At 47.3% G+C, this 16,683-nt stretch overlaps 4 protein-coding genes across 4 annotated transcripts; 2 read left to right on the top strand and 2 right to left on the bottom strand.

Annotated features, from left to right (window-relative positions):
- The first annotated feature begins 767 nt into the window (after positions 1-767).
- On the top strand, positions 768-3,069 carry F4817DRAFT_366290 (putative MFS transporter). The gene is made up of 2 exons (XM_049306961.1): positions 768-1,129; positions 1,187-3,069. Exons 1-2 carry the CDS (start codon positions 925-927, stop codon positions 2,761-2,763), a joined length of 1,782 nt encoding a protein of 593 aa, XP_049157618.1. The 5' UTR covers positions 768-924; the 3' UTR covers positions 2,764-3,069.
- F4817DRAFT_341894 (major facilitator superfamily domain-containing protein) lies at positions 2,759-5,885 on the bottom strand. Its single transcript, XM_049303828.1, has one exon. It carries the CDS (start codon positions 5,226-5,228, stop codon positions 3,114-3,116), a length of 2,115 nt encoding a protein of 704 aa, XP_049157617.1. The 5' UTR covers positions 5,229-5,885; the 3' UTR covers positions 2,759-3,113.
- Positions 5,886-6,044: 159 nt separating this feature from the next.
- On the top strand, positions 6,045-8,222 carry F4817DRAFT_341893 (glycosyl transferase family 4-domain-containing protein). The gene is made up of 3 exons (XM_049303827.1): positions 6,045-6,217; positions 6,300-6,854; positions 6,919-8,222. Exons 2-3 carry the CDS (start codon positions 6,423-6,425, stop codon positions 7,900-7,902), a joined length of 1,416 nt encoding a protein of 471 aa, XP_049157616.1. The 5' UTR covers positions 6,045-6,217; positions 6,300-6,422; the 3' UTR covers positions 7,903-8,222.
- Positions 8,223-9,864: 1,642 nt separating this feature from the next.
- Positions 9,865-12,660, bottom strand: F4817DRAFT_317261 (uncharacterized protein; the record flags this gene model as incomplete). Its single annotated transcript, XM_049300783.1, has 1 exon — positions 9,865-12,660. The coding sequence occupies one exon, from the start codon at positions 12,658-12,660 to the stop codon at positions 9,865-9,867; it is 2,796 nt and encodes a 931-aa protein (XP_049157615.1).
- Positions 12,661-16,683: the final 4,023 nt, after the last annotated feature.

Here is a 16,683-nt window from a genome sequence, read left to right as displayed (position 1 = left end):
TAATTGACATCCCGGCCGTAGAAAATGCGATCTTTTCGGGCGCACAAAGTTTACCAAGGTACTGTATAGAACTATCGTCATCACATACCTTACGCCCACCCACGAACTTACCGATGATATTGAAATACCACCCATTGATTGGAGAGGACATGCCTCCGCGCGCAAATATATATCCATACCTGCGCGTGACCGTGCTACTTGAGCCCCTATATGTGTACCATTAGTGCCTATAGAGCGGCGTCTAATGCTTCACGAGATAGGAAAAGCCCCTTCCTCATCAGTTGAGCCGTTAGAAATCTTTGTGTGGTGTATTCTCTTTCACATGGGCCATCTGTCATGTTGATCCCAACTAAACCAGACACTTGTTATTGAAGTTACAATTACTACCTGATAACTAATGTGAGGAGGAAGGTGGTTGAAAATCCCCAGCATGACTTTACATTCGTTAGCTTTTCAACCTACTCAAATATGTATTAACTACCCCCCTATCGACGAATATAAATTATCACTTCTTAAGCAATAAATTGAACACAATATTATACCATCCTTCATCAAAACAATAACTATCCTAAAATAGTATTTATTACCTAAAATTAGCTGCGTATATACACCTATCTAACTAACTATATACATACAGCCGCAGTATGGTTGCAGGGGTTATATGTACATGCCGGTAACCCACGTGGATCCCCTGACGTCAACACTCCAGCATAATCCCATATGTACATTCCTCATGATTCTAGAATAGACGTTTGACACGCCGCTTAAAACCAAAGATGCCGTAAATACTTTGAAGAAATATCTTCGCGGGTTGTGCTCCTACCACTTTTTCGATCGCGAGTCTTAATTAGTATATGTTGGACCCCTATTAAAGCTCCAATCCCGAAGTCCTAGAAGAAGAAAAATCGGTGATTCCCCGATGCGATGTCTCTCGCTCAGCATGTTACCGCAAACGAGGGCATCGATCGCGTGCCCCCAGAACATGAAGAACACGGAGAGGAAGAGGTTCTATGGCGCACCCTGAGTTACGATGCCTTCGGCCACGGCGACCATGCTGCCCCTATTGTCTCTCAAGAGTCTACCTTACCTAATACTGCTGCTTACAAGGTCTCTGCCGCAAAGAGAGCAGGTAAGTAACGTCGGTCTAATATCCTCCTAATGGATATAAGCTAATTAATCCCTCTAGCCCAAGTCGCATTCGCCATCGTAGCATGCTGGTTCGCTGCCGGCATCGTATACGGCTTCGCATCACTCAAACCTATATTAATCGAGGAGGGCGTATACGAAGACCTTTGCCCTCGAGACGGCCGCGATGAAAGCAGCACCGGCGACGGCAGCGAGAAGGTGCCTTGCGCGGCGCAGGATATGCGCCTAAATCTGTTCTTCATCGCCGCCTCTATCACGACCAATGTCTCGTCCCTAGTCGCCGGATGGGTCCTCGACCGCTACGGGCGTCGTCTATGCTATGTTATCTCGGGCATATTGATGATCGCGGGGTGTGTGCTGATGGGACTCGCGTTCCAGATCCCCGAGTTTGACGGGTACTTGGTGGCCAACGTATTGCTAAGTCTAGGCGGGACATTCGTTTTCGTCTCTAGCTTCCAGCTCGCGAATGCGTTCCCGCGATACTCAGGCATTATCGTCGCGCTAGTGACGGGCGCCTTCGACGGCTCCGCTGCTATATTCTTATTCTACCGGCTCGCGTGGGAGTCGTCGGGCCGCACCCTTACGCCTACGCGTTTCTTCTTCGGGTACACGATCGTGGGCGTCCTACTTCTTCTTGGAGAGTTTGCGCTCATGCCTCCGCGGGCATACCACTCGACGCCTGAGCTTGAGCGCAAGATCGAGAAAGTGCAGGATGCAGCACGCGACGTGCACGACTCAGATGACGACCTTGAAAGCCCAGACGAAATCCAGCGCGTAAGAAGCGCACGTACCGGGCAGCGTCTTTCCAAGCTCGAGCAGATCGAGGAGTTAGTGGGCGACGAGACGGAGCGCGGGGACCGCGTGCAGGCCGAAGAGGAGCGGCAGGCAGCCAGTGGTGTCTGGGGTATACTGCACGGCCTACCAGCGCACCGGCAGATGATGACAATGTGGTTTATACTGCTCCTGCTACTCACAGTATTACAGATGCTGCGCATGAACTATTTCATTGCTACCATCCGCGCCCAGTACCGGTACTTACTGGGATCAGAACGGCTCGCCGAGCGTATCAACCACTTCTTCGACGTTGCACTACCCGTAGGTGGTGTCTTTGCTACGCCGTTTATCGGAATATTGCTTAACAACCTAAGCGTAGCAATGGCATCAGCCGTGCTAACTTTCTTCATCGTGGTAATTGGGGTACTCAACTGTATCCCCCAGCTATGGGCCGGGTACGCGACAGTAGTGACCTTCGTTTTATTCCGGCCGCTATACTACAGCGCAGTCAGCGACTTCGCCACTAAGATATTTGGCTTCGCAACCTTTGGCCGCATCTACGGCACCATTACTTGCTTGTCGGGTCTCGTTAACTTCGTACAATCAGGGCTCGACGTGCTGACGCACGGCCCGCTACAGGGTGATCCGACGCCAATCAACGCCGCCATGGCGGCAGGCGGCACGATCCTTGGCGCGACACTGACTGCTTACGTCGTCATCCAGGGCCGGTCCTTCAGGCGAAAGTTACAGCAGAGTGAAGCCGCCGGGATGGTCCAGGAGAGGCTTCATCTAATCAGGGAAGAGAGGGAAGCGGAAGAAGGAAGCTACGGTACAATGAATTAGTTAGTAGTTTATAATAAAGAGGACCCAACCTCGCAATACCTCGAAAATGAAAAGCGATGATTAGGTAAATGTATAAAATTCCGTACCATAGACCAAAGGAATAAAGACCTTGGGTTAGATATAAAAGAAATATATACATATAACCAAGACGCCAGAGGGTAACATAGATAAATATCTAGACTGGATCTGATCTTAAGCAGTGTGGTTAAGAATCGATACTGAGTAAATAATACAACATAATTTTGTGTTCTCTTTCCTTTGCAGCGTTTTTATCTTTTATCTAAGACTCAGCTGGCACATCTGCTCTATGCTGCAGAGGCCACCTAAATATGTTAAGTAGCAAGGAAAAACTAAAGTTTCAGAGGGTATTTCTCTCTCAGCCGCGCACCAAACTTAAAGATGACGATAGGGATAGGGATCATAGCCACGCCGACAAAGCCGAGAATGGAGCTCCCCCAGCCTACCCCTAGATTATCAAATAGCACTGGTCCGCATAGAGGAAGAAAGGCCGCAATGACACTGCGCAAGACAGTGAAGGCAGCTATCCCTGACGCGGCGTATGAAGGATAAGCGTCGATGATGTAGGCCTGAGTAGGCATGAAAACTCCAATCACACCAAAGCCGAGAGGAAACAGGCCCACGATCGGTATGATCCAGTGTGTCTTCATCTGAGCTGACCATCCGTACCAGAAGAAGGCGAGCGGGCAGAGGAATGAGTACCAAATCATAATGGTTAAGCGGAACTCCGGTTTGAATGCTCCGCCGTTAGCTTTCGTCAGGCGGACTACTGTTCTGTCTGACAGCATTGAGAAAGCCCAAAGGCCAACCATATAACCCACACCGATAGAGATGAAAACTAGTCCGGAAATACCAGTACTCCACCCGTAACGCGTCTCAAAAGTCGGTGGGATGGAGTTATACATCAAGTAAACGGATCCGTAGATGAAAGATACATACAACGACTGTATAAAAATCATAGGCGCAAATATGAGCATCTTCAGTGGCCGCAGCATACCGGTTCTCAGGATAGTCAATTGAGATAATTTTCCGGACTCACTACCATCATAGCAAGTCCTAAGGTCCGTTCGCTTCAGCTCTTTATTTAAACGCTTAGTCTTCCGTTGTAAGAGGACCTTGTGGTTCGTCTCGGGGAGGAAAATGGCTAAGATGAGAGTAATAATAGCAGACGGAATCAGCACAATCCAAAACGACCAACGCCATCCAATAGATTCGGCAATGAAAGCACCTGTTAGTGGACCTACTGTTGGCCCTACGAGTGGTCCCAATGCCCAGATAGAGAGAGCTATACCGCGCTTCTCGATAGGAAATATGTCGCCAATGATCGCGCCTCCGAGTGTCATGCAGCCGCTACCTCCAATACCAGCCGCGAATCGAAATGCTATTAATAGTCCGAGAGTAGGGGATAAAGCACATCCGATATGCCATAAGCAGAAGAAAATATTAGAAGAGGTAAGCACGCCGGCACGGCCAAATATTTCGGAAAGGGGAGCCAGGAATAAAGGTCCCGTGGCATAACCCAACAGATAGATGCTGACTGGGAATGGTCCATTCGTGGGGTTGGAGTTATGGAAGTCCTTGTTGATGTATTCGATAGCAGGAGCTAGGACAGACGATGAGAAGGGCGACATGAAGGTAATGGCCGCCAGCGCCCAGACTATCACCCACTTCCGGGCCGCTGAGAAATTCAAGGGCATCTTAGGGTCATCTTGACTCTCCCATCCAACGATGGAGTTCTCGAGATCGGAAAGCGGGAGAATAGTAGGCCCAATTCCATCTTCTTTTGGAGCAGACGGGCTCTCTTGACCCTCTTCGTTGTCGACTTGTGTAAGCTCGCCTGGAGTCTCTCTCGCTAAGCCACTTGTAGAGCGAACCTGTCGCATCTGGTCCCGGTCGAGGATAAGCTTTCCAGTAGAGTAGTCTGATCGTATTTGATCTCGATCTAAGACTGATCGTATTTGATCTCTATCTAAGACGAACGAGAAGCGGACTACATCCAACGACGGACGCACTTGGTTCTTCATCTGCGTTACGTTAACTGGTATATTTATCTTCTCTTCGTCTGTTTTCGAGGTATGACTACTATCGTCTGTTCCATTTCTAAGCTTCTGTGAATCGCTTTGTTCCTCATCCGGCTTCGAAGTGCGGCTGCTATCGTCCGTATCATTTTCCTGCTTCTGTGCATCGTCTTGTATTTCATCCGGTTTGCGAGTTTCCTGACTCTCATCTGGTTTCAAGGTATTGTTACTCTCTTCTGGTCTTTGGGGTTCATTATCTGGTATCTTTGGTTCAGGTTCCTTCTCCTCATCAGATTTTGCAGGTGGAACGTCGTTATTCTCTGCTCCGGTTTCAGTATTCTTCTGAGCCATGGCAGCAATGGTTGACCTAGTATCAGTGATGGCTATTAGAATAGGGAGCGAAACGAGCCAATTCAACCAGAACATCATTGTCAGCAAGTAGACGCATCGTTACTTAAGAATTCAGTTTTGGACCTGAGACAGACTTAAGACAGAGACCAGAGGGCGCAAGATGAGGGCCATCTAGTCGACTTGAGACATAACTAGGTTCTCGACCATCAGTCTGGGGTTTAGGTTGAAAGCTTCTCGGAACCCCAAACTTCCTGCCGCGAGGAATCGGGACGGCGCTTCAAGTGATATCCATTTCCGACGTCTAGTCACCGACTCTTGCAGTAGGTATGGGATCAGGCTACCCACAAGACCCGAGAATCGTGACCGCTCGCATGGGCTATGCTTGGTTACTTCCGGCAAGGGAGTCAATTGTAAGCTTGTGAGGATCAATACAGCAGTCTAAAGTATTAAATGTTGGGATAGAGTTCGAAGTCAAAGCTACAGATCAGCCGTGTCACTTAAGATACCGAACTACAGACTTACACACGCCACGAGAGATATGAGTATTGGTGATAGGTGATAGGTAGAACTGGAATAGCTTCAAAGGCCGTAGATTTGATACGTGCTAAGAAACTAACAAATTGCATCCATAAGAGCAAACCAAGACCATAAGAGGATGTGAACAAACAAGACTCGATTAGGTACCTAGGTAGTTAAGTTGCTAAGTTGCTAAGTTGCTAAGTTGCCAAGTTGTTCTCGTACGTAAACTAAAAGAGGTCTGCCTTTGTGAACTCAATTTTAGCCAATTTTACCAAACGGCTAGGTTAGGTACCTAGGTAGCAAATGCAGCCAGGTGATGAGATCCCCCGTGCCCGATAGCAAACTATAAAGTTAACTACCTAGGTACCTACCTAAGATGAGTTTGTTATGACATAAAACTTGCAGGAGCTGCTTCGTAATGCTGCAGTTAGTGTACTAAGACCCATAATTGAAGCTTTCTTAGATTCATTGTACAGAGGCAGAGAAGGCAAGATTGGTTACAATCCGATCGGCAAGATCCATGTGCGTTTCAGTAAATGCTGCATTAAGTACGGTACCTAACCTAACCTAAACGTGTACATATGTACTTCGTATTTCTGAGCTAATGTGGCTTCTTTTAATCCGCCAAAGTCAACATCAGGTTATCTTCTTCCATCACCATCCTACTTTAATGTGGTGACCTAAAGGTCGGACAATGGGGTTCCTCTCGCCGATTCCTTGACCTAACAAATTGGTTATGCCTGAGCCGCAAAGATGCCGATCGCCGCACAATCCTCCCAGCTCTCGAGCACCGAGACCTTGTACCTTTCTAGCCTTTCATTAGTTTGCGTCGCCGTCCTCGTACGAACATTTGAGGGTGAAGGGGAACCTCTAGTCGCCTCCCTAGCCCTTAGCGGTATCGCATTCGCTGCTTCTTATGCTATGATACGATGGCTCGGTCCGACGTTCATTAAAGCTGGATTGAAAGGTCGCGATCTCTCCAAGGTGAACAATAGCAACTACATACCGGAATGTATGGGTGGTATATGCGCTGTGGTCTACCTATTGATCATAATTGTCTTCATACCATTCCCGTTTTACAAGGATATCGTGGTCGCTACTAGTGGTGGTGGAAATCGTGATGTCGTGAAGAACGTGGAGTTTGTTCAGCAGGGAAGGTTGCTTCACAAGTTTCCTCATAGCAAGGTACGAGTTATTCTAGCAACTCGAGCTGGGAATCACAAACTGACAACTTCTTATCTTTATACAGCTAGCCTCTTACCTCTCCGCCATCATCTCGCTCCAGTCTATCACCCTACTTGGAATTGGCGACGACCTATTTGATATCCGCTGGCGGCATAAATTCTTCATCCCGGCCTTTGCCTCCCTCCCGCTTCTAGTCATCTATTTTATTGACTTTGGCGTTACATCGATTGTACTCCCAACCTTTCTCCAACCCTATATTGGCCGCGAGTTATTCGACCTCGGAATCCTTTACTATGGATACATGTCAGCCTTTTCCATCTTCAGTCCTAACAGCATCAACATTCTTGCTGGAATCAATGGGATCGAGGTTAGCCAGAGCATTGTCATTGCGCTGCTTCTCGCATTTAATGATGCGCTCTATCTACTCACGCCGTACCCTCATCCAGCTACGGACTCGCATTTGTTCTCCCTCTACTTCCTCCTACCCTTCCTAGGTGTGAGCTTCGCGCTGCTGATCCACAATTGGTATCCTGCCCGCGTCTTCTGTGGAGACACGTATTGTTACTTCGCCGGCATGGTATTCGTGGTGGTTAGTATCCTAGGCCATTTTTCGAAGACCCTGATTCTGCTGCTAGTCCCTCAGATCTTCAATTTTGTCTACAGCACACCCCAGCTATTCGGGCTAATCCCGTGCCCACGTCACCGCCTGCCACACTTTAACGCGCGGACTGGCCTACTCGAGCCAAGTGTGACCAAGTGGGAAAAAGACAAGCAACCCCGTCCTATCATCGCAAAAGTATTGCGGCTATTGTCGCAGCTCAGGTTATTACGCCTCAAGGAGGATGAACAGGGTCTAATTGAGGAGACAAGTAACTTCACAATTCTGAATCTCTGGCTAGTCTGGAGAGGCCCGATGCGTGAGGATAGACTTGCCAAGGAGATCACAGCCATGCAGACAATATTAGGCTTGTTTGGCCTTTTCGTCAGACACAAACTAGCCCTCCTCATCTTCAGGGAGGATAATCTAAATATTAGAAGCGCTGTTTAGCCAGAAGTCTGATTAGATTACTTCTGCAGATACCCATTTCATACCGGTTGCAAACTATCGTACGAACTATGAAACTCCAGCTAGACCACGTACATAGACTCAGGCAATTCGCCCAAACGCAAAAACTGATAGTAATCGGATCGATGATTTACAAATTACGTCTTGTATTCCCTAATTCGTGAATTAGAACCCTGTACGAACCAAACCCGAAAATACGTTTTACCCTGTTAAGACCTGCAGTAGTCGCCCAAACCAGGGTTCAAAATCCCATACATGTCGTAGTCAAGGCCAAGAGCTAGTGATACCCCGGCGAAGGACCCCCCGATCTACATACATACCTATATATGTACATATATTATGTGTAGGTAGTTCATGTTGGATGAGTACTACGTGATAAGTCAAGTCGTACGTCTAGTCCAAAGTATAGTGTTGTCTCAGTTCCATGTCTTACCTTAATAACAAAAGCCATCTACTTCGGATCAAGTCACAATAACGAGTCTTATTCAAAAATGTACCTATTTACATACCTAAGGTATACATGTGTACCTAACCCAGGTAAGTAGACTATACATAGGGACTGTTAGTATAGCTTACCCTTTATCGCTCATGCACTCGAAGGAATATCTTACATCATGCGAGCATTTAATGTCAGAAGGTGATTGGCTCGAAGCAGCAAATGTACTATACTTGACTAAGACGTCACTACCTACCTAGGTACTATATACATACGTATATACATGTAGCTATGGACTGATACAATTAAGACTCCACGTTATTACCACGCGTGAATCCGACATATATCTGTAGGTATATATATATATGACGTCCCTCACTGCAGAAGAGACAGTACACGGCTCTATCCGGATCGACTACTATGTAAGTACCCACGCCTATATATGAATATACTCAGAAGTGAACACCATTTAGGACATCATAACACAACCAACAGACACATCGATATGAGATGCAGAAGTGTTCCGCATTCCCCTACTGTTTACCATATACCATAGGAAGGCCATCATCTCGCCAATCCACCATTCACCACCACTATCCTCATGTTCCGGGAACATCCTGGTTATCTTCTGCCTTCTCTCATCAGTTACTTACAAATAGTCAACTCGGCGAGACGAACACCTTGTTCTAGTTGTAGATAAAGGAAGCAGTCTGCATCATATGACCGTCATCCCATCCATCTTACTGTACGTCGAGAGACAACTTAGATGAACCAATGGGAGGAGCTTACTCGCCACCCTAGATAATAGAACATACAAACACGCAACCCAGTTAGTTTGAATGGTTAATTAAGAAGACATAATGTGATCTTTCATAAATCCCACTCAACTAGCATTGGTATCCCATTTGAAATGGAACCCATGCCGAGCCGAGCTAGTCTCACATTAGTTGTGAAGTTGTAGCTATCAAGCTCCCTACTCTCTGCCACAAATATCTCGACTTCAAGTAGTAGTACATATAGACATACGAATCTCTACACCTTTTGGACTCCGCCCCATTCCAGTCCTCGTGACTACCGACTGCCTCAGAGTTGCATTCCGTATCGTCGGTACAACTTAAGCAGTTAGAATAGCCGACTCATCAACGTTCAAGTCCTGTTCATGTAAAGTCCCACCAAGCCGTGTGAAGCCCCTCGCGCCGTAACGCGTTAAGAATTTGATTCATACCGAATCTAATGAAAAATAAAACCGATATCTTTTGGAAGATCTTCATGCCGATGCCTCATCGTGGATACCCCCATTTAAGACCTACCCCAACGCCTGACGTAGAAAATGACGTTACCCATTCGGCACGTCCACCGCTCCGAGAGAACCCTAGTACCCCATACGAAGACATAAGGCCAAGACGTAATCAAGAGATACGCCTCAAAAGGGTGCTGTCAAGTATCTGGACGTCCCGCTGTATATTACAAGTATTCCCGACTCGAAAAATCGCTTCTAGTTGGAGCGATCATTCAGCGCTTTTATCAGCAACAGGAGCTTCCAGAGTAGCAATATCCGAGCTTGTTGGTGATTTAGCCTCCTCTAACACAATACTTGGCGGCTTCAAAGAGCCTCCTGCTGGTTTTGCCGCCGCCGCCTTATTCATCCTGCTTTTTGTATAGTCGCTCAAGCTCAGCTTCTTCTTGATCGGGCTAGGCTGAACCGCAACGCCGTTAACCGACGCCGGTGCGAATGGACTAGGTAGATTACTACTAGAGAATGGTGACTGGGTTAAAGTCCCAGATGCAGACAACGGAGTCGTAGCACTAGGAACTACCGTACCGTTAAACGCGGGGACAGGTGGCATTTGAACACGTAGTTCGGGCGACTTGTTTTTTATCGGCTTAGGTATTACCGGAACCACGACTGGAGAACTTTTGATATCTGTGGGCGACACTGGTGCATCCTCCATTGATGTGTCAATAGGTGAATCGACTCGTGGTGGCGTTGGCTTATCCAGCTTTTCTACTTCGGGGACGACCGTCGAGTTGTGCTCCACCTTAGGAGAATCCAGGTCCATCTTGACAGTAGCGGACGATATCGAAATGGGAGAGGCAGAATGAGTCTTTCTCTTTCGTTCTTCATCTGCCCGCAAGCGATGTCGAGATTCCAGTAAACGCTTTGACAATGATACAACTCGTCTCTTTGGCTTTGGCGTTTGACAGTCACCACTAAACCATTCACCATCGACTGGGTCCGTTTGAACGGAAACATCGCAATATTCAGGTCGGGCTCCCAGGGAGGAATGTCGCGCAAGAGCCCGCGTAGAGAGGTTGGGCGGATCGTACTGTTTAGAATGGCCGGTCGTGCGTGGTGACACTGCGCTGGATGGAGAACCAGACATGCTCCTCGAAGTACCGGCGTCAACGTAACGACGTTCTAGGACCCCATTAGAAAGACCTCCTGGATGACTAAACGAACCTCTTGGTTTGGACTTTGAGGTGGGATTTGAATTGCCAGAACCATCTGAAGTTCTTTTCTTCTTCCGTGGAGGTTGCTGCTGTTGTTCCATGCGACGGAACGAATCTTCAACCATCTGGACCTTTCGCTTATCTCTGTCGGTGAGTTCTGTTAAGACGCCTAGCGTATCGAAAGAGCCTTGTCGTGGTGCTGGAGTCATGTCTCGGCTAGGAGGTTTGCTACGCGAAGACCCAGAATCGTTATCCGCACCATCATCGCCGTGGCCCTCACTAGGGGCACGGCTATTAGTCGCATGGCCGGTGCTTGTCGGAGAAATGGCGCTTGCTTTGGTCTTCCGAGACTTCTTTTTCACACCCTTGATTTCTTTTGATTGTTGTTGCGGCTTGAGTATATAGGTTCGGTGGAAACGAGCAAACGCGCAGTCCGGTCCTAAGTCGCATGCACACCCACCGTATTCCGAAAGAACAGCATGAACCCAAGAAGCAATACTCTGGTATGTCTCGGTCTCTTTTTCATTATACTCTGGTTGCGCACCTACTTCCTCATCTCCAAGACCGAGCAACTGTTCCCACCTCCGCGCTACGTCCTTCTGAAGATTGAACTCCCATGGGATCGTAATCTGCTCAGAAGGTAGTATCCGTCGATCGCTAACCAGCCAGAAGTGATACTCAGAACCATCAGATAAGTAAGTATCCAGCACCGCATTTGGCTTACAACTCCGTCGCACATAACGAGCAAGAGAGCCTTCTTTTCGGGTATCGATGTAAATAGGAAGCATAGGATGAAAGAAGACAAAAGGGAGCGGCGTGCTTAATTCTTGCCAACGATTTTCCGGATCCTCGCAATACTCCTTTTGTATTCCGATCTGGCCGTTTAATTCCATCAAAGGTATGTTCTTGTCGATTGTTTCGGACGTCCTAAGATGCTGCCAGTGTACAATCGTATCCGGTCCAACAGGCAACTTCCTAGTTTCGATCCGCGGTAATGTTCTAAGGGAGTCAATATTGGGCGGTAAAGACTGGAAAACTTCGTCAAATTTGCACCCTGCTTCTGCTTTCAATTTATCGTGATCCCGCAGCCATAAAGATAGCACGTTTGATATAGAAAGACTTGCAAAAGAATTTGTCTGAACGATAGGTACGTCGCGGTCGTCTTTATACAGGTTTAAGAAAGCATTCGAATATTGTATCTCAAGTTCGTGGGGAAGATCTGGAGGTGTTGTGGCGGGACTGGGCGGATGGCCGTGGGGATTCCCAGTCTTTTGCCCGTACGAAGGGCTGCGTTTCGGATTTTGTGAACTAATTGATTGACTAGGCCGGTGTGTACTTTTGGTCTTTTTATGTTGGTGAGTGGGAGGGTGGTCTTGAGAATATTTTAAGTTGGTATCGAAATTAATCTGGCCACTTGGCCCAAGGTCTGTTGGTCTGGTTTTCTTTTTTGCCGTTTTAGTGGGAGGTCGTTTGACCTTTCGTTCGGACGCCTCCAATGTACTGGGCTTGCTCCGTCGCAGTCGTTGTCTGTCGAAGGCGCCTTGGCGATCGAGCGGTCTGGGTTTGCACTCAGCACAAGAGTGTGCAAAATCTTCCCGTAAGGCCTCGTCGATGTTAAGCGGATAATAGCATTCGATATGTTGCCAGGTATCACATGTTTCGCAATAGATAGTGTTCCCGTCATCGTCAGTGAAGTTGCAGATACACTTGATCGTGTACGGTTCTTCTTCGATCGCGCCCTGGACCTTGTTCGAGACATAGTTCGGTAAGGTAGGGGTAGATTTTGGGCTAAGTACGACCGTCTGACTCGGAGTCACTGATTGCGTAGGCAAGGATGAGATCCTGTCTGTCATAATCTAACATGCACCCCACGAGGTGATTATCGGCGAGGTTTACGTAGGGAAATGGAGGTTTATCGTAGAAGCCCGGATGGCATGACGACGAATCCGGGTCCGACGTGGGTGTAGTCGACTTCCGGGGACTCGAATATTCGAAAAGAGCTGTCAGGGAAATCATATATCGGTGTCGAAGAGCTGCAGACCAGGGCGCGGCGCGTTGGGAGGATTGTTGTTGTTGTTGTTGCTGTGTGGTAGACCTGACACGTTCAGACTCGAAAAATGGGTGCAGATGAGCAGACAAAGAACAGTGCCGGAAACAAAAGAAAACTCGACGTCTTGACGTAGGGCGGATAAGAAGGTCAAGTCGTCTGATCGTAAATATCAAGGAAGGAGTGTATCCCGATAGCGTGTGTTGAATAAAATGGCAAAATAGAGATTCAAGAACGTGGTCGCGAAAGGGACGTGGCGGCGGGAAATGACAATTTCGAGCTTTTTCGTCTTCTTTGGCTTGAGAAAGAATGCGCCTCGGGGGTGAATGGAATTGGAACGGATCGGGGGCGAATGACGAGTTCGGAATTAAGTTAAGTTTAGGAGTTTCTCGAAAGATTCGACGCTTGGGGACCAGGAGGATGTAATTCGTGTTTGACTTGTTCGAGGAGATTGAGGATGAGGGACGGGAAGAGAATTGAGGAGTACGAGAAGGGAGAGAGTAGGAATAGGTAGACAGGGTGGGAAAGAGAGCGAGAATGCGCACCAAGCAAAGAGAGTGATTACCTTACCTAGGCCTGGCTAGGTACCTCTTACCTACTACCCTACCTGTCTACTACCTGCTGGACTGCCCTGCCCTGCAAGAGCGGAGCGGAGAGGTAGCGCGAAGCGTTGCAGGGCACCTGCAGCTTCTACTGACAATTTTGAGTAGTGGTGCGTGCGCACCAGCACCAGCACCAATTGGCATAGGAGCGAAAACGGGAAAATTAGTGCCTGGGAAGGCCAGTAAAAAAGAGTTGTAGTACATACTAATGTACTTGTACAATAGTGCTGTGGTGCAGTAACAGTGCCCCATCACGCTCTTGTGTGGCTGCTACTCAGAGCGGGTTATGCGGGCGGTGCCTATGCGGGGCCACTTTTCTCTTTTTGCAAGATTGAATTTTTGGTGCTGGAACCACCTAAAAAAAAGAGCCCCTTCGAAACTCACTTGGGTCAGCCGTCACGCTGGTGAGAACTGCGGTACTTGCAACCAGTAAAAAGCGGGGAGATATTGAAAAAGAGAATAGAGAGCGGAGGCAAGAAGGAAATCAAATGGAAAGCGTTGAGACACACCAACCTATTATGTCTGTGTACATTAGTAAACCGTAACCAAAAAAACAATAATGAAGATAACGATAAGAAAGTATGGGCCATATAATATCAAGTAAAAATTTGCGCTTAGCTACAAAAAGCAAAGCTCAGAGAGGAGGAAAGGATTGAGGGAGATGAGAGAGTGCGCAAGAGCGAGAGAAGCTGAAGCTGGGGGAGAGAGGGAAGCAACTCATCTGCAGTGCATTGCGTATTGGGCAATCCTCGAGACAGACACTAATCCGAAAAAGGTATAAGACCATAACGCACAAATTTGGACCAATGAAAATAGCCGCCTATGCCTGTACTTCCTGCAACCTTTTCTACCAGGCAGCCAGGCCATCAAAGAAATGGACTCCGGCTTCCCATCACCACAGCCCCGGGGGGGAATAGCGTGTAAAAGGGAAGGGCCGTCATTTCTTATAGCGAGTCGATCAAGTCGGGTTCAATGGTTGACGAGTAATTTCTGGATTTTCTATCAAAATTGACCATCCGATTCTTAAAGTCATCCTCGAAATGATTTATTCCAAATGAGCAAGATTATCTCCGGCGTAACCTAGAACAAATTAATGTGATGATAGTAGAATACGTAATGTGTAAGGAATTAGAAATAAAAAAAGAAATCCACCTTGGTCTTGGTGATAGATAGAGTGATTGATGGGAAGGGCACAGTTGTGCGGCACGCATAGCAGTGGATGATATGTCTTCGTAGGTACAAGCCTGCAATAAGAGGGGAAAAGAATTTATGATTTATGTCATGATGAAAGAGAAAGTTAGGTCTAGGCTATCCTTGACACAGTGCGGAGCACGGGGAGTAAGGGGGGGTAAGATAGCCAATTGTTAGCCACTTGAAATCACATAAGGAAAGGGCGGGGTTTCTAAACTTGTGCAAATGAAACGGTTAATTATTTCCGTTATTGCGATACGGGAAGTTCAACATATGGCTGCAAGTAGCGTAAGATACGGATTACTTACTGGATCAAGTACCTTATGTACGTGTCCAGCATTTGTACCGCACTTGTAACGAGTTGAGCTCCGACGTAAAAAAGAACACAAAGTTTTCAACTCGGAACACGAACGCGTAGGCGGAACATGTGAAAAATCGTATCCTGTCATCCTTGTGTCGATTTACCACTAACGGCGTCGGCTAGCATCAGGTTGCTTTCGCTCACCAATAGGTAAGTATTACGAAGGACTTGATAAGATTCGGCAAAGCTTGCGAAGCTTTTCTCGTTGTAGATACCGGAATAATGATTCATCTCTTCATTTGCGCGCGTACTCGCATACTGCGCAAGGTCTGTAACGAGTAAAGATCTAGGCCGCGTGAGATAAAACACTTTTCTTGTGAAAGCGGGGAAAAGACTCCGGTACCGTTACTCTGTGCTATATTCCACTGGTATATAATTGGGCTGTTTGCTAAGAGACGAGTTCCTGGCATTCAAGCCTAAGAACTGGGCGTTCCGTTTCGCTGCGTTGACCCGGACTTGCGGCATTCGTCCTGTAAGATGATCGTGTGATAGCCCCTAAAAACTCCTGTGATTCGTGGGCAGACAGGCAGAGCCTCGCTTTGGAAGCATCACAGATAGATATGATACATATGGCTGCTTCGGGTGCATTTCTTGACCGCTTCTCTGGTTGCTATTCATCCGTTTGCGTATAGGAGACGAAGCTGTTTGGCTGTATATCGATCAATACGGCAGCGTGCGTTGAGCGTCTCGGCCAAGATCCGACACTTTAGCTTACAAGGTCTCGATGGTCATCATCGGTTGCATCCCGGCCTACAAATGCATGACATCGTGGCTATGCTTGCAAGTCTGATCTCGCATGTCCAATCATCAGTCTGTGCATAGTCCAGAAGCCTGCATACATAAATCTGATCAATGGGTTTGGACCCCTCGGACACTTTACACATTGTTCGTTTTTTCCAACCCTAAAACCGGGCAGAAGTTATGAGAAGCGCTTCTACGACTACCTATGCAATTCATACAGTAGGTACTCTCCCTATTCCTGTTACTGACCCCGACTGACGGTGGTAGCACGACTTCGCGATTCCGATGGCAAATATACCGTATCATAAAACATTTAAGCCTAGTAGAACCTTTGACACACCGCAGTGAGCAATATGTTGATGTAACTGCTACGTGAACAATCGATGGCTCGTCTCATACGACTACCGCGACATTATCCTTTACCGCGAATAAAAGCTGTATAGCAATATTCCCCTTGGGCTTGTTTCTTCGGGTATAGTTAGTATTCATAAAGCCTTAGATTGTCAATGCCAAACATGGAATTTTATGGAATTTTATTAGAAGCAAAAGCGGTTGATATGCCAATAAATTTAGCGAATTGTCTGACTATATTCCTCATGAACGTAGGTGTAGACGCACAAGACCTCTTCGTCCTCTTAGGTCTGGAATGGGTTCAACTGAAACTAAGGTTCCGCGGGGTGCCAACGCTGCCAGGGTGATCGTCCATACATACCAAAGAGCTCCAAATTATCTCTCGGTTTGGAGGGGTCGCTCATGAGGTAATAAGCCGCTAATTCCACTTTTTGAATTTCTCAATGCTAGTCTAATATAGTTATAAGCGATGAGGTATGGTTTGATGGAATTTCAATTCGTAAGACGCCAGTCTCTTGAAACGCGTCAGATCACGCAAAGTAAACGAATGCGGCCGTGCGGGTATAGCTGTACACTATGTTAC

Source organism: Daldinia loculata, assembly GCF_022478755.1.
Source record: "Daldinia loculata strain CBS 113971 unplaced genomic scaffold F4817scaffold_35, whole genome shotgun sequence".
Classification (NCBI taxonomy): domain Eukaryota; kingdom Fungi; phylum Ascomycota; class Sordariomycetes; order Xylariales; family Hypoxylaceae; genus Daldinia; species Daldinia loculata.
This window is presented reverse-complemented; position numbering and strand designations above follow the sequence as displayed.